The following is a 23,289-nucleotide window of genomic DNA, read 5'->3' as shown; positions in this document are numbered from 1 at the left end:
TGTTTTAATATAGATCCTGTGCACAGTGCTAAGTTATATCACAGTGTTTTTAATGCAGAGGAACAACAGTCATGTTTGAGGCTCTGATATATTCATATTCACAATCCTTTTGTAACATTTTCTTTTTTAAACAGAGGACAGGAAATCTGGCATTGGAATGTCAGTGAGCACCAAAACTCGCTAGCATGTATAGTAGCAGCAGGTGGAGAAGGGAGGTGTGGGTTATATTCTTGGCTGGCTCGTCTCAGGCCTAAAGAGGGGGCTTTCACATAGAGCTGAGTGTGATCTCTGCAACTCAGCATGCAGCTGGAACATTAGAGATGACTGGGGTCACCACGCTTTGCATACATACACACACCCAATCTGCATGACTCCACTTTTGGAGACTGGGATATGAGGGTATGGGAATGCCATTTGATGTTTCCCACAATGCTTCGTCTTAAAGCACACAACTTAAATCCTTTTAATTTCGCAGTCTTCTAGTTCTCTCTGTGCATCTTTGTTTCTCTCTGTTTATCCTTCACTTTTACGTTATGTGAGTTGCCAAGTTTGCCCTCATTGGGAGCCTTTTCCTTCATAGTATGACCAAATCAGCCAGTGACAGAACAAATATACTCACAAATATACACCCACCCCTTCCTCTTTCATGTCAAGATGATATGAAAGCTTCCATCGCAATGATCCACGCGCTGCCCGCTTTTTTGACACCGTGCAATTTCCGAGCGCACACGGCCACAAAAAAATAATTACGGAGTCAAGGTAAACGATCCGGGGCCCCGATTCTGATTGTGGTAATTGTCATACACCCTCGAATCAAGCCACTGCAGTCAATGGTCTTTAATGTGAAATTAGTGCCTCTTGATAACTTGCAGTCCACAGCAATTCTGCAGTCATCAGAGCTAATGGAGACGCACTGCGCAGAATACCGCGTATTAAGGCCTATTCTCGTGTCTCGTACATGGAAAGGGCTGCAAGCCTGGCCGCTGAAGCGTTTTATTCTGTATGAGTGGATTGTGGCTTTAGCTCGCCAACACTGCAAGCCGTTAAATGTGAAAAAAAAAAAAACTCAAACGGATAATCAAAGTCAGCCCCCCCATCCCCATGCATGGTAATTTCGCTTGCAAGCAGCGAGCACTCAATAGTACACCAACGTAGGCATGGAGAAATTTTTATCACATCATTATTGCAGACTAGGGTATAACATATAATGTTATTCAAAACATCTATTTTAACCAGTTTATTCCTGAATGCAGTCATTTCTGGAAATTTTGTGTGACATTAAAATGTATGTTTTTAAACTACGCCAACCAAACCTGCTATCCTCTAAATGAAACTTGTGTACAGCTCCTGCATTAAGACTGTCACACAATCAGCAATAACAGAAGAAAAACAAAAATATCTACTAAATAGAAAAGTTATTATTATTATTATTATTATTATTATTATTATTTATCCATTTATTTTTAAAATAGTAATAGTAAGAGTTAACATGTGCCTGTGTGCTTGACCTCATTCTTTAAACTTGGCCTTTGGGACAGAGGAGCTGTAAAGTTATGCAGAAGTTATTCTCTGTCTTTTTGGCCCGTCCCTAATCCTCCAAAACCGAATTTCTTTGGGTGAGCACTGTGCTTCTTTTCTTGTTTCAGACTGGCTATACAACATAAAGTCACCCCGCATTTAATGCTTAAGACAGGATGGGACTGGGGATTTTCCTATACTCTCTCTCTCCCTCTCTGTGCATCGTGTGAGTCCACGACCTACAAATCCTCCTCCTCTTTGCCTCAGTGCCTGACCCGAATGACAAAAAAACGAGCCCTGATTTGCACCGCGTCTCTGGGAAATGCCGGAGCCGATAATAGAGATTTCGTCTCCATCTTTTACGCACGACTTGGTTATTGTCGCTTCTCCTTAGTCAGAGATTAAGCCTGACTTCCCTACTCACACTAGCCAAAGTGGCCCGAGCTGAGGGGATGACAGCAGATGAGGATCAAGGATTTGGCTCTTCTGGACAATTGGGTTGCCAGATTGTGTTGATATTCCTGTGACGATTAAAGATGCATTCAGTAAGATTAGATTGGATGTTTTTATGTCTTTTTATGTCTGTAATATTCTTAATTTTTTTTTTTGCTTAAATGCCAAAATTAGGTAATGGGATTTACTGGCAGCCATTTTTAAGTTTTATTATTGCTTCCAGTAATTAATAAATTACCATAAAATTCAGTCTCAAAAAGTTGGATTCATAGTTATTGCCAAGTCAAATAATATTTATAATAATTCTATATAAAAACATTCCAAATCTACAAAAGATTGCTTATATTCCTGTAACAACACACAACAATATCAGGTGTTAATAAAAGTAGTACGTATTGTATTTCCAAGCAACATGGTTAAAAAAAATCTAAATGCATTACAGACATTAATGAACCAAACATTTATATACATCATATTGTTTACATTATGACAAAAATTATTGCACAGAAAATTTGTATTGAAATTGTATTTGTCACATACATAGCCATACACAGTATAATATGAAGTGAAATGCAGTGATTATTTTATACCCCATATAAGATAAAAGCCTTTTTATTGTACTGAACTTCAGAGAAGTAGTGCTCCCAGTGGGTCATAGGGAGGACAAGATTTAGTGGCATTAAGTAACAGAAAAGATTATGAGGCTCTCTACAGAATGTTTACAGGAAGAATGATGATGATGATGATGATGATGGTGGTGGTGGTAGTAGTGGAGCTGGTGAAGAAAGATTTAATTTCACTTTTTACATATTTGAATGCAGATTGAAGTTTCAAAATATTTTAATAAAATCATGAATTGTTTCAACCTTTCCAATTATTGATTATTGATTGTTTGATAGTTATTTTATTTTAGGCAATAAGTGATATCATAGTGAGTCAAAGTATATAAGTATAAAGTATATATTTATATTTATAGCAATGCAAAATATAAAAGATGGAAACAATTACATAAGGATGACCAAAGATGAAAAGACAAGTGTTTCTACGGTGTAATTTAAGGCTTGGCAGGTAGCATATTAATTATAAAATTGTTAAATATGTTCAGTGTGGCATATGAAAGTGTGAGAAAATTGCATATTGGACATACAGTACTTATCATTTCATCATCAATGATTGGTAGCAATTACACTGTTTAAGAGGATGGCAATTACATAAGGCTATAAAGTCTAACTCTATTCCACTCACTTTTGTAATCACACAATCCACACACAATGCCACTTTTGTTATTTGTAACTAATTAGCTGCATAATATGGGTTATGTGACGTAAAATGTGTATTTATTTATTTTTTAACATATTGGTTAAAGAGTGTCTGATTCTGACAACTTGTGACTTGTAAAATTTGACATCTGGAAACCAAAATAACATGACGTTTATCAAGAATAATGCTATAGTTCAAATGAATTAGTCCCTGTTTGACAGCCAGCTCTTCATTAAACATGCTAGTTTTATAGGTATTTAAAAAATATATTATTATTATAATCTCCATTCGCTGAGGATAACTGTGCAATCTGGCAACCCTGTATACAAACTTTGGCTTTTCAATGAACAGAGTTTTTTTAAAAGCCATCAAAGAGAGTCATGCTCCTAACTTGCTCATTAGGGACAGGGATATCAGGATGCTTGCTGGTGGCCATTAGGATCAACTCCTTTTATTATGGAAATCGTTGCTAACCTCTTACTGTGATATATATGTTGTGTAAATATAAATGTATATTTGCAGTAAGAATCTATATCCAGGATTACTGGGACTCTTCGAAAACCCAATTTTGTGTATCCTGTATCTTGTAGTCCTTGTATATCCTGTAGTATGAGATTTTGTAATATTTTTTTAATGTCTAAACATATATAGGACAAAAAATATTAGCATGACCTTAGTGTCCATACTATATTTCACCTAAACCACCCTCCATAAAGCATCATGAAGAAGTTATTCTTTCTTAAAAGTGTTGTATCAAGAAAGAATAACCTAACTTACTCCAAGCGCAAATTGGGTGAGTACCAAAGCACAGTCAGTGAATGCACAAAGGCTGCATTGAATTCATATGCAATGCTTCTGTTAAAAAAAACGAGACAGACTCTATGTTTCATAATATCACACAGCCCTAGCCTGGTACAGCAGCAGCACAGATCTAGATTAGTTAGCTGACATGACTACTGAGCAAAAAACAATTCTAAATTTGACTTGTCCAAGCAGTCCTTACCATTGCGCTCGCTTAACAAATTATCTTAACAAATGTCCAACTGCAGAATGAATAATGTTTAGTCATTCAAGTCAAGTCAAGTCAAGTAGGCTTTTATTGTCATTCTATCCATATACAGTTCAGTACACAGTAAAACGAAACAACGTTCCTCCAGGACCAAGGTGCTACATACATGCAACCACATAAAATTACAACACAACTCTACCGGAACCAGCTAACTTAATAATTACTTAATTGTTATTAACAATTAAAGAGACAACAATAGACAACAGACAACAAAGTGCACAGGCAAATGTGCAAACACAACTACGTAACACGTTTCAGTACTTCTGTAGTAATGAGGTATGAGTTGAGGTAGTGGGAGAAAAAACAGTAAACATTTGACTTTCCTGAGTAGCAGCAAAAATCCTTTGTGCAAAAAAATAGCAAGAAAATAAATATTGTGCAATATATTGCAAAAAGAGAAGCTCAGGTAGGTCGGTATGAATAAACTGTGAGATGGTTGTAGACTAGAGTGTGCATGTGTGTGTTTATCAGTTCAGTCCTGATGTTATTTAGATTGATTGACTAATTTGTTATTTAAATTGATTGACTAGGAGCTGCGGATGCAGCGTGTGGTGTATATGTCTTTAATAGAGGGGAGAGAGACTCCGATGATCTTTTCAGCTGTCCTCACTAGCCACTGTAGGGTCTTGCAGTCCGATATAGCACAATTCCCAAACCAGACAGTGATGCAGCTGCTCAAGATGCTCTCGATAGTTCCTCTATAGAAAGTGGTGAGGATTGGTGGTGGAAGCTGGGCCTTCCTCAGCCTACTCAGGAAGAAAAGACGTTGTTGGGCAGAGGAGCCGTCGATGTTGATCGGAGAGTGATCGCTCCGTGTCCTCCTGAAGTCAACAAACATCTCTTTTGTCTTACAAGGACAGGTTGTTTTCTTTACTCCACTCTGTTAGCCTCTGTACTTCCTCTCTGTATGCTGACTCATCATTCTTGCTGGTGAGACCCACAATGGTCGTGTCATCAGCAAACTTTATGATATGATTGGAGCTGTGTGTCGCTACGCAATCATGAGTCAGCAGTGTGACTCATTCATTCAGACAGTCAGTCATCTCTACTGCTTAGCCTATATACAGTAGGGTCGCAAGAAGCTTTAATCTGTTCCAGGTAACTTCGGGCACAAGGTGGAGTACACCCTAGACAGAATGCCAATCCAATCCACGCATTCTTTACACTGTGGGAGGAAACTGGAGTACCCAGAGAAAAAACAATGAAGCGCAGGGAGAGCAGGCCACCTGCATGCACACAGGTTGGTGCGAGGCTACTAAGCCACTGTGCTGCCCAGAATGTTTAATCTGGTGGAGAGCAAATTGCTAGAGCTTCAAATTCAAGGTGCACTCTAACTATACCAGTTACAACCGATTGGACCAAATCGGGACCACTGAATACCAACACTGGTTTCGTCTACGTCATAGTATAATGAACAAATCATGGAATAAGGGACTTTTATTAATTATATTGATTAAATAGGGCTAGAAATTGAACACCAACTGAAAAATCAATGAATACACTATATTAGTCTATAATTAGACTAGGCCTACTGTGCATAGCACATGCAAAGAAATGTTCTAAATGCTAAAGCACACCTTCAAAAATGATATGTTTACAATTTAATAAGTACTTTACAGTTCAGGGGTTTCCTCCAGGCACTCTGGTTTTCTCCCACAGTCCAATGGTTTGCAGATTAGGCTAATACGTTTTTCAAAATTGCTGGTTTATTGTAAGTGAGTGTATGTGTGTACTTGTGCTCTATAATGGATTGGCACCCTGACCAATGTGTACCCCACCTGGTGCTTCTGGGATAGACTTCAGGTGTCCCCCTAACCTGGACACATTTAGTGATATAGACAACTAGACGTGCATTGACTTCATTCGCATGGGATTTAATTGCACACTCATAAGCTCATTTTAAAAATGTACAATGCCATCTATGGAAATGTTTAATGGAATAAAATTTTTATGTGTTACCGTGAAGTGTGCAGAATGAAAGTGTGAGATTTCAATTGCACACTCATAAGCGCATATTAAAAATGTACAGCGCTATCTGTTGAATTTTAAGATAAGCTATTGATTTTTTCAAGTTAGATTTTTTAATGAAAATTTTTTTAAATTCAAAGTAGCATATCTTCCTTTTGCGTGGGCCGATTGCAATATACCAATATATGTTATATATCTTATATGTTACATCTAGCTTGGCCAAATACACCTGTGAAAACCCCATTAATATTTGTTCAGTAGTTTTTACGAGATGTGTGCACAAAGAAACAAACAGACAAAAATTCCAAAAACTACCTTGATGTGTTCTATTATTCATCTCACAATCCTCCTAATTATTTTTTCGCAAATATCTTCAATATGTATAGAATGGAGAAGAAGGAGAAGAAAACGAGTGATGGAGTATAAAGTGCAGTAAACGAGACAAAGTCAGTATTTGGTGCAACACTTAATTTTTTCCTGTGTCTTCTCTCTTTTTTTTGGCATTTCAAGAATTAAAAGAAGATCTTTAACATTTTATAAAGTTGCTCTATAAAGTGACAAAAGAGGTGTATGACACAAACCTGCCCCACTTTTGCTGGATTAAAAAAAAATAAAGAAGTATATTAAGAAGGTAGATGTTGTTTGTTTGTATTTTTAAAACAGTTTAAGCATTTTGGAGACTCTGCAACATTACAGAAACATATTGCATACAAACCTCTGCATAATGCATTATTTTCAGAATTGTTACCATCTTTACTCACACAGAAAGGTTTTGGAAAAAATCATGTTCCAAGATCTCAAAACAAACGCCAACAATAAAACATAGTGCTGTCCGTTATTCTGTACAGTACTGAATAAAGTACTTATTAACGTCTTGCAAAGCATGCATAGTTTTTTTTTATTTTTATTTCTGTATTTTTAATCTTTATATATTTTGATAATCATGTAAAAAAGTGCGAAGTAGAGGTTAATGCTGGATGTAGGTTCTGCTAAAGACAAAGTATTAAAGTAGCGAAAAGCATAAGAATCCAAGGCTGGCTATTAAACCGTCCTAGGACAATTTGATCAAATAAGTCAACACGTCAGATTAAAGGGGTTGCAGTCCGTGAATGCAATTTCTTTGCTTTGATGTGGCCGACAAAATAGTCTATCGTTTCGTGATCTATCTTTTTTGTATTTTTTTTTTTCTATTTATTTTTCTCCTGTCTAAGACTCCCCGCGTTGCACTAATTAAAGCAGAACGTGCAGTGACCGTCATGGGGCCTGGGGTGATTGTTTTGGACGAACAACAACAAAAAAAACACACGTAGGTCCCACCCCTCCGATTAAGGGACCGAGGGAGGTAAAGGGGTCTGTAAGGAGATAAATTGTGGCGGAGGAGAAAAAGAGACAGAGAAGGCGGGAGTATTGTGTGTCTGTGTGTGTGTGAAAGAGAGAGAGAGAGTGTGTGTGTGTGTGTGTGCGCGCGTGTGTTTGGGACTTATCATGTCAAAAGGCTAGAAAGCCAGAAAGGTCCTGTCCACCAGAAAGCCTTCCACAAGCCACATAGTATAATGCGTTTGTATTATTATTATTATTATTATTATTAAAGGCTTCAGAACTAATGTACACTGGGCTGAAATTATGCTGTTCTCACAAGGACATGGCATGCGGTCAGTAAAGATTAGATAAGGAGTAGAGCCCTTGACGATTCTTTAACTGTACAAATTCTAAAAAAAAAAATTTTTTAAACTAAGAAGACTTAAGACTGTGATTCGGTCAAAAAAAAACTTTATTTCCACGTTGTTTTCTACATTTTCTACATAAAATGTTTGTATAGTACATGCATGGATATTTAAATATAGATTTGCAAAGACATATAAAATCTGTTATAGTCAATTAAGAAAATCTTCTGAAATTTAGCCTAATTACTGTGAAAATATCAAAAAGGAATTATAACCTGTAGTTGATTTAAAGTCAACTCTTTATGGGGTTTAGAGCTTATGAGCCAATCAAGCAGAGAGATACCGTTGTCCTTAAACCATGTATTCGTACTTTTGGCAATGTGAGCAGGTGTCAAATTAGCATAAAGTGCTCTAAAACTTCTTGTTAGACGGCTGCGCTGACCTTGGACCTGATAAAACAGTGGAGCAACACCATCAGATGACACGGCTCCCCAAACCACTACTGACTGTGCCTCTTCTCTCTTATATCAGACTCTGAGACCTTGATTTTTCAATGAAATGCAACATTTACTTTCATCCGAAAAGAGGACTTTGGTCCCCTGAGTAACCGTCCAGTCCTTTTTGTCCTTAGCCCAGGTAATTTAGGCAAAGGGAGCCCCGACCAAGTACTGATTGCTGTATATGTTCACACTTATCAGTAGTCCAACATTTCTGTTTAAAAAAAAAAAGCTTTTTTTAATTGGTCATAACCATCATAATTCAAAGAAATAAACATTCAATATAATATGACTTTCACTTTTGGAATTGAATTACTGAACAAAATTCATTTTTAGATAATGTTCTTATTTATTGAGATGTACCTTTATATATTTGACTATAAATGAGATCTGCTAAAGGTGTTTATTTTTATTTATTTTTTTTAGTGGGTATGTAATTGATCTTGTCAAAGGATACCTGGCATGATGCTGATGTTACGTGCTAGTTGTTTAAAGGTGTTGAAAGCACAAGTGCCCAAGTGTGTCAATATTTCATTGGCACTTGTGTGTGGGAGGTCAAAGGTGGCACGACAACTTTAATTTTCACACTAAAGAACTGAAAACAATCGCAAATAAAATGACTCACCTACTTATTTACTATTTCAAAAAATGTCCTGAATATATTGGTGCCAAACTGCACAAATGTTTTCTTAAAAATTGATAACATAAAATCAAAATTAGTTATACCTGGTAATAAAATAGGCACCTTATACAAATTGAGATTAACTTTAGGCCTGATTAAGAATAAGAGATGATGATGATGATGATGATGATGGCGGCAAAGGCATGATCATCATTGTTGTGACTTTTCAAAAGACGCTAACGATTTTGAACGTAAAAGAACAAAGGCTATGTGACCAGTAAAGTGTGTGTGTGTGTGTGGGTGTATATGAGGCGAGGGTCCTTTATTGAAAAGGCTTTGGCCTAGATGTAGTAATGTTAACTTCAAGTGCTCCCTCTTTCTCTCCTCTCTTCCCAAGGCCCCAGGTTGCCTTTGCATGACATCATCGCCGAAGCATGCCCCCCTAAACCCCCTGCGAATCTCCCCGTCGTCACTACAATTCAGGCTTGCTGCTCATACGTTTTCCCCCCTCTTTTCTTCCTTTCCTTCTTCCCTTTCTCTTCCTCCTCTTCTCTGACAATCCCCTCCCATTTTTCCTTAACCAGGAGAAGGCATTGTCTTGAGCGAAGGCCTGATCAAAAAAAAATAAAATAAAAAACGCAGCCCGCCCAAACTGCTCCCTTTTCTGTAAATTCAATAAGCCCACCTTAAAGATTTGCCTAATTAATGGATGACATCTTTGGCTGGAGCAGAGGCGAGGTATTTTGCTCGGGCTCGGTCATTGTTGGCCTCCTAATTAACTTTCCCAGGTCAGCCTGGGTCTCAGCAACCTGAGAGTGAAGAGCTCCATTGTGCTAGGAGTTGTAAACTTACTTTTTTTTCGCTTCGGCACTTAAAAGGGAAAAGCAACTATAGGGAACAGAAAATATCCCATTTAAAGCCTTTGTGAGCGAACTGCCTGCACATGGTCCAATAAAGGAAATCTTTTTAAATAAGCGTTAGTGGTCCTCCCTACAATCCTCCCTCCCTCTCCTTTCCTCTCCTCTTTATCAGAGCAACGCAGGAAGGTTATGAATGATAGCTCGGCGTCTGAGGAGTGAGGGCCAAGGGCCAGGCTTCTGTGTACCATTTGTGTTTGAGGCTTTTTGAAGGAATTCGGGTACGAAGACAAAAAAAGTCTGCGCTCTGTCTGGAAACTGTATAATTATAATTTCCCTTGGGTGAAGAGAATAAAATATAAAGTTTACTACTGTAAGGGAAGTGACACTTATTGGCTCATACAGTTGCTCTGTTTCTACACCAGTTTTGAGACTTTGCGTTTTTCAAGATCAGCGATCAACCATTTAAAAGGAAAGAAGACAAACACACTGGTTAATGACTATTGTTCGAAAATAAGCATGACACTTGAATATTTATTAATACACAATTAATCCAACATGAAAAAAGTGCATAACAACAACCCAGACTTTTGGAAAACAATGGAATCCCTCATTAACACCTACCCCCTCTTACTTCCTACAACACACACACACACACACACAGACACGCACCGTCTGTCTGTCCCGTGGTCTAATCCAAAAAATGAAGCTTCCTCACTTAATGAGTGGGGTGTGATCTTCCCACAGTCAGAAAGGACAGAAAGGACAACGTCACACGGTCATAGCCGCTCTATTCAGCATTCAGTGAAGCCGCAGTTACACAACTAATGCTGTTTTTAAACGTGCATCAGATCCCGAATATAGATACGCAGAGTATCAATCAGCAAGCAAGCATCCAAGACATAACATAATATGTAAATTATACGGTTTGTTAAGAAGCCTGATTTCTGTATGAGTCATTCAGAAGTCAGATGCAGGAAAGATGGCATGATGTAACAGGATCATGGATGAAGTAGAAACTTGTAACTAGATGTAGAATACTTTTCTCATTGTTTTTTTTTTCAGTAGGCCTAAATTCAGCTCATTTACCCATCCAAGCATATATTTAGAAATTATTACCAAATTGTAATTTTTTTTTTACTTTCTCAGAACTTTACAAAATGCCTCTGGCTAACGCAGATATCATTTTGCAAATTTTACTCATTGACTTTTGTGACGAGGTTTGCAGTTGTCTCCTTCTGTTGCCTCTTCCAGATCATGTTTGTATGATTTCCGTTAGCGTTCCTGCAGCCCCTTGCTGTGATATGCAAGTTCTCCTATATTTTACACAAAAGTTCTACATGTTTTTTCTATCAGACATTTTGGCTAAAGGAGCTTTATCTTTTTTTTTTTTTTTTAAAAAAGCATAGCTGCATAGCTTTGACTTGCAGGCGGTAGTTAGCTTTATTTTAAAGTCTTTAGTCAGATGATTAGATGAATTCATGGTTGTTGAGTGTTACTACTATAAATTCAGGGGCTGTTATTCCTAATGACAATTCTCAACCTGCCTAACAAGTCCTAATAAGTCAATTAAGACCTAAAGAGTTAATTAAGTTTGGATATGTGACAACTGGAAGGGTGTCCAAACTTTTGCACATGCACTAATGACTTTTTTGTCAAGTAGTTTGTTAAATAGAAATAAACACGGGCACGTTTGTTCTTTTGGACTTCTGGCCACTAATGGCTTAGACATCTTTAGCATTCAAACTCGTGCCACAATAATGATAGCTAAAAAAAATAAATAAATTAAAAAAATTAAAACTCTATTTAATATCTTAATTTCTTTAATGGAATAAACAACACAAAACGCAAATATTTAAAGTAAGAATTTATTATGTCGATTTTTCTTTCTTTTAATTGTTTTTTTTTTAATTGTGTCTACAATTTAACATCTTTAGCGAAACCTGTGCATTTCTGTAACTATGTGGATTTATGTGCATCAGTTGTTTCGGAACAGAGAACCGTTGAGAACGAATGCTGGTGAATATCCAGCATTGCATCACATCGCTATTATTTCAGGATTATTATAATCACGATGTGATTGGATAACTTTTGGCAGGCACATCGTTTCTCTAGAATGTTCCATTCATCAGCTGTCACCTGAGGACATCAATAAGCCATAGCAGACAAACGAAATGAAGTCACAGTAAAATAAAGTCTAGTTAAAATCGGCCTTTTGGTGTGAACAGCCAGCGCTTCTCGAGCCAGCTGTCATAATTTGTTAACGTGGCTTTTCAAAAACCGAGAATGATAATGCGAGGATAGAAAAAAGTGGGAGCAAGAGAAATGTCAGGGTTTTTAGGCAGGGGGTGTGTGTGTCACGAGTGACCTGAAGCAGAGAGAACGGTCCCCAGGGAGTCCCGGGGCCGACATCAGACCGATTTCAGTGCAGCAACATGATGGCATCTCCGATATTTTAATATTAATGAGCGGGCTCTTCAGCTCAACAGGTGCCACGGCGGCACGCTACACAATACCAAAGCCTATCCAGTGTCCTCTATACACATGACCAGCGCAGTTAGGACCAGTGTGACTTAAAGAAAGCAGGAGACGTACAGAGAACGCAAGAAAGAGAGTTAAGTCAGCCATTTGAAAAAAAGAGAAAGAAGGAAAGAAAGAAAGAAAAAAAGAAAGAAAGAACGAAAGAAAGAAAAGCGACCCTTTTTGAGTCACATCTCGCGAAGCCGAAAACACGAGGGCCCGATATTTCTCCTCTTCTTCCCAAACCCCCTTGAGAAAGAAATTGACTTTTGTTTGGAGTTTGTGAAAAGTGGGAATCAGGAGCAGGACAATGGGGCTCCCCATGGAGAGGACCCGAGTGAAGCCATCTCAAATCAGTCAGCCAAGGGACCAATTAATCCGGCCATTGTCAGGCCCAAGCCACTGCCAGCACATCAACACATTCACGGCCCATTGTCCCGACCCTCCTGCAGCAGGATTTAGTCCGTCCAACAGCCAGTTTTGTCCGAGCCAGCTCAGGCGGAAGTTTCTCACTGACAATTTGCCCCAAATAGATTTGTCAGAAAGCGTCCATCAACCTGCCAGTTAGACTGGGTGAGGTGGGTCTGCACGAGCTTGTTTAGGATGGTGTGTTGAGCACAGAGGAAGACTGCAGGTGTTTAAGTGTGTCTGAGAAATAATTGACGATGATGACTATGCTGGTTAATTTTGAAATCCTGCCATTCGTTGTCAGTCTATCCAAGAATATTTTTATACTGCATCCTATTAGGACAAGGCATGCATGAGGAAGTAATTTTTTTTTGTGTCGTGTTCCTTTTTTCAAACTGGAAAGAGTATAGGCCTAAAGTCAATCTAGCAATACAGAGTCTCCAAAAAGTAAATATTAGCTACAAGATGCAACATATTACGATACGAAAAAAAGAAGTCATGTTAGGTATTCGTTTACCACTGTCGAGTTAACTATCTTGTCCCAGATCAGTTTCCAGACAGACGTATAGAACTTAATCCGTTTCCATCTACAGCTGGCTATTACAACAATACACGCTGGAATAAGTTCGCCACTCAACTTTGAGGACTACGTGAGTAGCTGCATACCAACAACTAGATACACAATCTGATGGGTCTTTGTCAAAGATTTTCATTGACTGTTATTGAGAAGAGTGTCAGCAGCCCTTAAAAAAAAACGTGAAAGCAAGCAGCCGGGGCAACCATGATGTTGGTTATGTTTGTGTAAAGACTATCTCTGAATGACAGGATTAGAGAGAGTTAAGGAGATTACTACCAGCGGACCACCCCACCCTAACACACTCCGCGCGCGCGCACGCACACACACACACACACACACATCTTCAATTATTAATGCAGCAAATTATTACTAAACCCACTCCATACCCTCATAGTACAAAACAAACAAACAAAAATATTTTGGTTTACCCTGATTTCTGAAAAAAAAAAAAAAAAGCATTTTCGTTTGGGGAACAGACAAATGGTTCACATGGTCAAAAGTGCAAATTCTTATCCTTTGTGGGGACATTTAGATTAGATAGATAGAAAGATTATTATTATTATTATTATTATTATTAATAATTATTATTATTATTATTTATTTATTTATTTATTTCCCATGACTTCGCATCATGGTGTAAAGCAAACCTCTGCACACACAGTCAGTCACCTGTCACAGGATGCTAATTTCTTGTAAAGGCGCGTTAGAAAAGGAGCTCACGACAATGTCTAATTGCGATTGGATACGCTAAAATATCAGACTTTACGTGCTCCCCATACGGCCCTCGGGATCTGGCGTGAGAAGTTGCGTCATTAAAACAGCGCACACTGACGCACCCCGTGCGCACGCGTGCGCGTTTCTCCCGCGCGCAGACCAGGGGCGCACAGAAAGCAGGAGTAAGTACCCGGTCAGATGGGTCACCAGTGGTGGAAATTGACCCAGTAATGAACTCTCCGATTTGAGAGCGTGAGACTGAGTCTGTGTGTGTGTGTGTGTGTGTGAGAGAGAGAGAGAGAGAGAGAGAGAGCAGTGCGTTCACGCTTGTGTGCGCCCGGTTTAGTTAAAGAGCAAGTGTGCGCATCGAATGTAGCTAATGCGTTAACGCGCTCCACTAGTGCGAGGTCCATAAAGAAGCCGGAAGTACAGAGGGCAAAAAGTTCTAACATAAATCCAGGTTTAGAAGCCTTTAGTGCATCTACACAGCCTACTCAGCGCGCTCAACAGGTGCACACACCGCGCCATTACAGCTGCTGCACCAAGGACCAGCATGATACATGGGTCTGACTCAGTTCATCAGTTCGTCATTTACTTTCCTAAAGAAAAAAAGCACAAAACATAAAAAAATAAGTAATACAATAGGAGGTGAGTTTAGGCTCAGCTTGGGGAACATGCTGTAAGAACCTAAATCAATCCTCAAACAAATAGCAGCAGCAAAAGAGGAAGACGAGGTCCGTGCCTGTGGCTCCGTCTGCCTCTGCCTCAGTTCATCTACTAACTAAGCAGAACATCACCCTTCTTCCCACCACCCTCTTTTAATCACTCTTCTACTACTATCACCCTTCCTCGGACACTGACGTCATGCGCGAAAGGAGAAAGGCTAAGTGGGCATAGGAAGTCGGGCTCTCCTCCTCCCACCCGCCCTCTCTCTCTCTCTCCCTCTCTCTCTCTGTCTCCCTCCCTCTCCCTCCTCTGATACTTCTCATACATATTACCAAAGCCTTTAATCTGACGGCGCACATCACAAAGTCAGCAAGCCTTCAGGCTGCCGGGCATTTCTTTGCTTGTTTATGTGTGCGTGTGTGAGTGTGTGTGTGTATACTGTATATATGTGTGTATGTATGTATGTACATCTGCGCGTGCTGTGTGTTTGTGTGTTTCTTTTTCGCCCACTTGGCTTTTGGTTCCTGTGTGAGGTTTGGTAAGGTGCCTGTGTGCGCACATACACCGGTCCATGAAGCAGTTTTCGACTGGAGGAAACTGACTCACCATCCTTCGGATCTTAACACAAGCCCATGTGAAGTCCGGATTCTTGGGGGAAAAAACAACATAAAGGATTTGAAACGAAAACTTTGAGAAGTCTTGAGTCATCGCATGCATTAGAAAGAAAATCAGAAACGGAATAGGCCTGTTCGTATAATCGTTCAACACGTAGTTAGTCGGGCAAAAAAGTTTGCTTTAAGTTGATTTATTTGATCTACAGTAAGTGGTTGAAAGAGTTTTGCCATATCAGTTGAAGTGAAACCCAAGGCCAGGATGAGCAAGGCTGCCAGTTCAACAAGTGGCTGTTTGGATATTTTAAACATCAAATCCAGTAAGTAATCTACTTTTTAATTAAGATTTCTTTCTCTACACAACTCCACACGTTACACTTTTTTATTATTATACCTGTATTCATATAATGTAATATTAGAAAATCCATATAGACTATAGACAAAATTACAATCTATACTAAATTGTAATATTTTGTGTTGTTGGGGCTTTATTTATTTATTTGTTTATTTATTTATATGCTTATGCGTACGTTTTTATTTTACCAGGCTATAATTGTAAAACAATCCATAGCTTATTTATAAAGTGTCCTGGGGTGGATGACATAATTTCCTTAAATTTTCCATAATTTTAAAAAGTTTATCTCATCATAACTAACTTTATGGCTTTTTTCAAAGATCATTGACTGTGATACACTGATAATGGCCTAAGCTGTGGTGCTTTGCCTAATTAGGCATCTGTATGGGGATTTGTGTGCACCTGTCAGATCATTTTAAAACAAAAAAAATGCACGTGTAATATTGTTTTGTAAAAAATAAAATAATAATAATAATAAAATAATAATAACAACAATAATAATCAAAAATATATAAATAAAATTATATAAAAATGCGAACAGTGAAGTAATAAACGAACAATTAGCATGAATATATGACTTTTTAAATTAGTTAGATAAAACAGAATATAAAATAAGTTCATTTAATGAACGGTGTTAAAAAAGTACCGCTTTTAAACATTAAATGTAACAATTTTTTGTACATTATTAGAAAATGAAGTTATTTTTTAAATAATGCGCGTTATGGTGTAAAGACGTAAATCAGTGCATCCGACAATTATTAAAGTATAACCTTCAAACAAAAAATTTAGCATTTGAACACTATTAATCACTCGAATGAAAAATTATTAAAACAGGTTCATCAGTAAACTTCAGTAAATTGAAGTTTAAATTCCAATATTATTTTGGGTATCATTTCACTTGTTGTTGTTGTTTTTTTTTTTTTGCTTTCTAACTTTTGTGGCTTTGGCCTTTTAAGTGTCTTTATATATTAAGATTATTTATAAAACATATAATAATAATAATAATAATAATAATAATAATAATCCATAATAATAATCCATCCAAACTGCTGAAGCCTGGTGCTGATTACAGTACATATATTTGAATCTCTGGCTCTGACTAATCACGGCTGGGAAAGTTTTTTTGACACACTCTTCTGAAACACTAACCGGCAAATTATAGCCTAAATGTAATTTTTCCTACATCTTAAAATATGATGGTGTGTGATACTAATGACAAAGTAATAAATACGTTGAAAGATAAAATAAAACATAAAACAAAGTATACAATTCTCGAAAGAAAAGCTTGTGGATTACAATCATTTATAATAAATCCTAAATATTTAGTAATATTTAAGAAAGTTGTTGAAAATCCTAACTAATAATAATAATAATAATAACAGCCAAGTTCTTTAAGACTTCATTTTAGTTTTGAAGCTTAAACTAGAATACAATTGGAGAATAATTGTAAAATAATTTAAATGATTTAATTTAGAATAATTTACTTACTTAACATTCCTTTATAGTTATTGTGTTTATTATGCGTATTTCGCCCAGTTACAGTTGCATGATGGGTTAAACGTTCAAATGTGTTAAAAAAAATATTTACAAAAAAATTAGATAATTACCTAGAAATTAGTTTCGAACGAATTATTATTTAGAGAGATTTTTTTGTTTCGTCACCATCACGCCCCAGAAAGCAGAAAGCAAAAAGTAATTGTCGTGGCCTAAATGCTTACTGAGCTGGATCTGAATTCCCATGCTGGCGTTTTAGGACAGGGTCAGTGCAAAATCAATGAGCAGGTGGACATATGTCAGTAATTACACGCCTGTTTCTCTAAACGACACCCCTCTCCCCATCTCCATATACATGCAAATATAGCTCCATTAACGGATTTAAATACAGGGGATGGGGGGGTTGAAAAGTTTTAAACACACACAAGAAAAAAAATCACAATTTTCATTTACTTCATCCTCATTTGCATACACTTCACTGGAGGCGCGTATTGACTCTCGGGCCGCTGTGTCACTCCTCTAATCCGCGGGGCCCGGAGACGGCGCGCAGAAAAGCAGCTGTCGGGCTTCATTATGAAGCAGTACTGGCAGCTTGTTCAGGCTAGTCCAGTCAGACGAGGCTCAATAGGGGGAAATCATTAAGTTAACACTTTCCCTAATGTCGCCTTTGTGAGCGCGCCATTGTTTTATTTGAAACCTGCGGCACGGCGCTTCCCTCAACAAAACGCGCCATCAAGCAGCGCGCGGGGATGGGTCTGGATTCCCACAGACACAGAACTGGTCATCACAGCCTGAAGTCAACATGAGTTCAGTCAGATTTCAAATGGAAAACTAACGTCATGCTCATACAGACAGGATTTTTTTTTTTTTAAATAACTTTACGCACGGGACTGAATCATTTACCGCCTGTTCTGCGCTTTAAATATTAGTGCATGGTGATAACTTTAAAACAATGTTATGTATTATTATTATTATTATTATTATTATTAAGGTCGGATTCTGGATATCCCGTGCAAAGTGTGTGGAGACCGAAGTTCAGGGAAACACTACGGAGTTTACGCATGTGATGGATGCTCTGGATTCTTTAAGAGGAGCATACGGAGAAACAGGACGTACGTCTGCAAATCAGGCACTCAGGTGAGTCCCGGATCCTCATCCTCTCCGCGTGGTTTTTAAGCAACGAGCGCATTAAGCTCATTTGCGGCTCCGAGTTCCTCGAAGCAGGCAATTGCGGAGATTTTCATAGATGAAAGATTATCCAGGGAAAAGAAGTGAGCCTCCTCCCGTGCCTTTGAGGGCCCTTTGGTCCGGCTAGTGTAACAGGTGTAATCCAATCTTAACTGGCTGGATTTGGAGAGCGGTAGGCGGGAATGAGATTATTGGCCAAGCGGCAGGGGAGCGAGTCAATGGCCGTCATTACTGCACCATTCTCCCCATACCTGTGGAGTGGAGTGGAGTGGAGTGTCCCCCTCCCTCCTCTGGAAGATGTATCTGTGTCTTCTCTCTCTCTCTCTCTCTCTCTCTCTCATGCTTCTCTAATTCTTTTCGTGGTATTTTTTAATGCACTTAGGGAGGCTGCCCGGTGGATAAGACGCACAGGAACCAGTGTCGCGCCTGTCGCTTGAAAAAGTGCCTGGAAGTGAACATGAATAAAGATGGTGAATAATCCAAATCTAAAAATCGAATTTTAAAATATACGCTTATAAGGCATTTATTTATTTATTTATTTATTTATTCTATCATGCACGTTTGAATTACATCCAAACAGCCGTGCAGCACGAGCGAGGCCCGAGGACGTCGACCATCCGCAAGCAAGTGGCGCTTTACTTTCGGGGCCACAAAGAGGTAAACGGATCCTCCTCGCACTTTCCCAGCACGTCCATCCCTGGGCTGCACTTCTTCACTACAGTCACTCAACTCGAGACGCACAGTCTGGAATTAAACCCGGTCCCGAGCACGCCAGAGCGCCAGGGCATGGTGGGGCTCGCACAGCCCACTCCTAAAGTAAGCCTGGGTGTGAATGAGTGTGTGAAGTGGTGAGGGATTGTTTAGACTAAATAAAGACTTGAATGAATGAATAAAATATGTATAATCCATGAATGTGTACAATGTGTATATAATTTGAAGAACAAAACGTTTACAGCACTGAAACTGGCTTCTGTGAGCAGTGGATAGTTTTGTAATAATTCATAATCCTTGTCTATTCAGTATCCACATGAAGTCAGTGGCACACCCATGTACCTTTACGAAGTGGCCACAGAGTCTGTGTGTGAGTCCGCCGCACGCCTGCTCTTCATGAGCATCAAATGGGCCAAGAGCGTTCCTGCTTTCTCTACACTCCCTCTACAAGATCAGGTAAGCAAACTTAATCCATTAATTATAAATAAACAGGTAAATAAACAAATAAAGACTGCAGTGCTATATATATTTATTTAATTTTATTTTGACCCCTAATCACTATTTATGTGTGCAGTTGATCCTGTTAGAGGATGCCTGGAGAGAGCTGTTCGTTCTGGGTGTAGCGCAATGGTCCATTCCTGTGGATTCCAACACTCTGCTTGCTGTTTCAGGTACGCTTAATGATCAAGGAAAAGTTACATTATGAAATATATTTTAAAAAGAAGAAGTAAAATTATCAATATGAGAACACCTATAGGTAATGAGCCATTGTGTTCTATGTTGCATGTGCACTTTTATGACTAATCCCTGGGTCCTTTGGTTTTTCGTGTCCCTTTAGGGATGACCACAGAAAACACAGAGTCCCAGAGGCTTAACAAGGTTGTCTCAGAGATCCAGGCTCTGCAAGAAGTGGTGACGCGTTTCAGGCAGCTGCGACTGGACGCGACAGAATTTGCATGCCTCAAGTGCATTGTTACCTTTAAAGCCGGTGAGTTGGAGCTCAAAACAGTTCTCACAGCTGGTTGGTTGATTTAATAAGATGGGATAGTTTGCTTATCACCAAGTGAATATTTGGCGTGATTATTTGTCTCACATTTGTGTAGTTCAGGCTTTACTGAGCATCTTGGAGAATCTGCCATAGCTCTTATGGAGACTCTGAATGTATGCACAAGTGTTATATTTTCTTGCACAGCACTGTACATGTATAGTTTATTCGCATAAACAGCCTGGATGACCTACTAAAGTGGCTTTTTCGGTTTGTGGCGCAGTTCCGACACACAGTGGAGCCGAACTGCGGAACTTTCGAAACGCCAGCGCCATTGTGGCACTCCAGGATGAAGCCCAGCTCACACTTAATAGCTACATCCACACCAGGTAAAACACAACATGGTTCGGAGAAAGGGATAAAACACAGAGGGGAGAGTTATTGTGATGCAAAACAGAGAGCTGGCACTAGAGACTCCTTCCATTAATGATGAATGAATTTCATTGTATAAATGATTATCCACATATTAAATATCTGTTTTAACTCCCTGTGTAAGTCATTACTATACAGAAGGTAATATAAATCAACACATTCTGATCAACCAAGATCAGGGATTCAAAAGCACTGTGAAATAACATTCTATGTAATGATAAAAAAGTCCCCATACATTACAGATCTAAGGAGTATCAACTGATAACCCTGCATTCACTGATCCACATCTGTTGGTTCTAGGTATCCAACCCAGCCATGTCGTTTTGGAAAGCTGCTGCTGCTTTTGCCTGCCCTGCGTTCAGTCAGTGCATCTACAATTGAAGAAGTGTTCTTCAGGAAGACAATTGGAAATGTGCCCATCACACGGCTTCTCTCTGACATGTACAAATCAAGTGACATATGAAGTTTTTATATCCACCCAAAAGGACTCCGGCCTGGGAAAGTGACAGACTGTCAAGTGACTTAGGATATCATGAAGTACAAGAGAGAAATCTGGAAACATCTCCATGCTGTCTCTAAAGCAGATAGCATAAAAAAAACAACGGTTCTAGTGGGAGAAACTCTAAAGACTGTTCTGAACAAGTTCTGTTCGCTGGTTAAGATAAAAACTAAAAGGTTCACTGTGGTCTAAAGGATGCTTTGTGACTAATTTTCATCTAATCTTTTAAAATATATTCGTTTCAAGATTTTATTTTCCCCAAAAATGTAGACAGCAGAGGCATGTGGGTGGATTCAGACATATGTACAATCACTTAATTAATAGGACGTTTTACAGTCTCTAGAAGACCAATGAGCTTTCCTACCAATGTTGTTGATGTTGTTGTTGTTGGTGTTGTTTTGGTTTCAGCTTTGTCGTTCTGATAACTATGGCAGGAAACCAAAAAGATTTTTTTTGTTTATTACTTTTAATATTTTTTTAAGAAGAGAGAAAATCAAAAATGATTTGGCAGACTAATCTCAGGAGATGGGGTCCATTGAGACATGAGACAGGTTATAATGTGTTGTGCTGAAAACCAACAACTTGAATATTCTTGAAAGAAAAAAAAAATAGAACATGATGCACATTAAAGCAGGGGTAGGGGATAATACTACTTCCTTTTCCAGTCAAACCTAAGCACTACCAGTACAAGGCTCGTATTAAGGCTGTTCTTGGTATCAGCAGGTGTGCTGGATTTTTAGAAAATGTGATTTGTATTATTTAAATATTTGGACTGAAAATTGTAGATTCCTAATCATAATACCTTTTGGGTAGTGAGATGACTTCGGACAAGTATTTTAGTTTGGTTTTCATAAAGAGGATCACTATGTAATTTCAGAAAAAAAACCTAACATCTGTATCAGGACTTAGGAGTTCAGTTTGAGTTTCAGCTCAGAGGTCAGACTTGAATAAATGAATTAACCAGATGAACATGAATATTAGAAACCTTCAGTTTAATTTCTACTATGTAATGCACTACCCTCTCCATCAACACATATGGAAATCTTCTTTACCTGGATGATGTAAACAGAAAAGCTGACGGGATATACTGCACCTTTTAGAGCTGTAGTATGCAGTTTTGGATGTAGTTAATGATTGCTATCTCTTGCTACAACATGTCCCTGCTCTTCTGTGACATTTTAAAAACTGAATCTGCCAGTTGGGGTTGTTATTGCTGTTTTTTTTTGTTTTTTTTTGCAACCTTTGAATCTTATGTTTAAGTAGTTACTAACACATGTCCAGAAACATGTTCAGCACTTGTATTTTTTTGTAGTTTGTAAATATATTAATTGTTGTAAAAAGTCAGAATTTTGTGAAAAAGTTGTCTAAATATTAGAATAAATATTGAATATTGAACCTGTTGCATCCTGGCTATGTTCAATCTTTAACCCTGCCTAATTTGATTTTTGAATCCTGTGATTGGGTTATTTTTGTTATCAGGTTGAGTCCAGCATACTTGATCTAGCATAGTGAAAGATCCACAAGCCCAAGCCCCCCACCCCAAGCTCCCACTAAACAAGAACATAGAGAGGTTCATGTCTGGCCTGGAGTGCATATTGAACCATCACTGCTACAATACACCCAGACCTTGAGTTAAGTTGCTGTTCCTTGGGCTTCGAGCACTCTTTGATAAATCAAGGGCTTTGGCCAAATTGCATTTTTTAATCTTCATTTTTGGATAGAGGAGCGGCACAATGGAAAGAATCATGATTGCAGATGACAATGTTCAATCCAATTTAGCTTCTTCCTTTAATGTGGTCTGTGCTGGCGTCGAGTGAACTGCAAGGTTACTTGAACCAAATAGATGCACCTTTCACCAATGTAGCTAAAGCCAATTCGTAAATATATAATCTACGAACCGATTCCTAGTACAAGACTAATATCTTAACATGTTATCCCCTTTTAATGTACACTCATTGGCCAGTTTATTAAGAACACCATTACACCATGCTGTTATCCAATCAATCACATGGCAGCGGTGTAATGCATACAATCTCATAAACATTCACCACAATACTACCACCACTGTCAGGTGAACTTAATAACTATCAATTATATAGCAGTAAACTGGATCATAGGCACACGAGGTTCATCATAGAAAAGCCAATGTATCCCAAATTCCTGTTTAAAGTCAATGCTGACCACGATAGAAGGGTATCAGAACACCCAATGCATCACAGAT

General features: G+C 38.4%; 1 protein-coding gene across 1 annotated transcript; it reads left to right on the top strand.

Annotated features, from left to right (window-relative positions):
• The first annotated feature begins 15,250 nt into the window (after positions 1–15,250).
• nr2e1 (nuclear receptor subfamily 2, group E, member 1) lies at positions 15,251–22,407 on the top strand. Its single transcript, XM_053487163.1, has 9 exons — positions 15,251–15,724; positions 18,245–18,390; positions 18,824–18,911; positions 19,022–19,257; positions 19,462–19,608; positions 19,727–19,823; positions 19,991–20,140; positions 20,421–20,526; positions 20,870–22,407. The coding sequence occupies exons 1-9, from the start codon at positions 15,667–15,669 to the stop codon at positions 21,030–21,032; spliced, it is 1,191 nt and encodes a 396-aa protein (XP_053343138.1). The 5' UTR covers positions 15,251–15,666; the 3' UTR covers positions 21,033–22,407.
• Positions 22,408–23,289: the final 882 nt, after the last annotated feature.

This window comes from Clarias gariepinus, chromosome 2, assembly GCF_024256425.1.
Source record: "Clarias gariepinus isolate MV-2021 ecotype Netherlands chromosome 2, CGAR_prim_01v2, whole genome shotgun sequence".
NCBI lineage: Eukaryota > Metazoa > Chordata > Actinopteri > Siluriformes > Clariidae > Clarias > Clarias gariepinus.
Note: the sequence above shows the minus strand (reverse complement) of the source record. Positions and strands in the feature narration are given on the sequence as shown.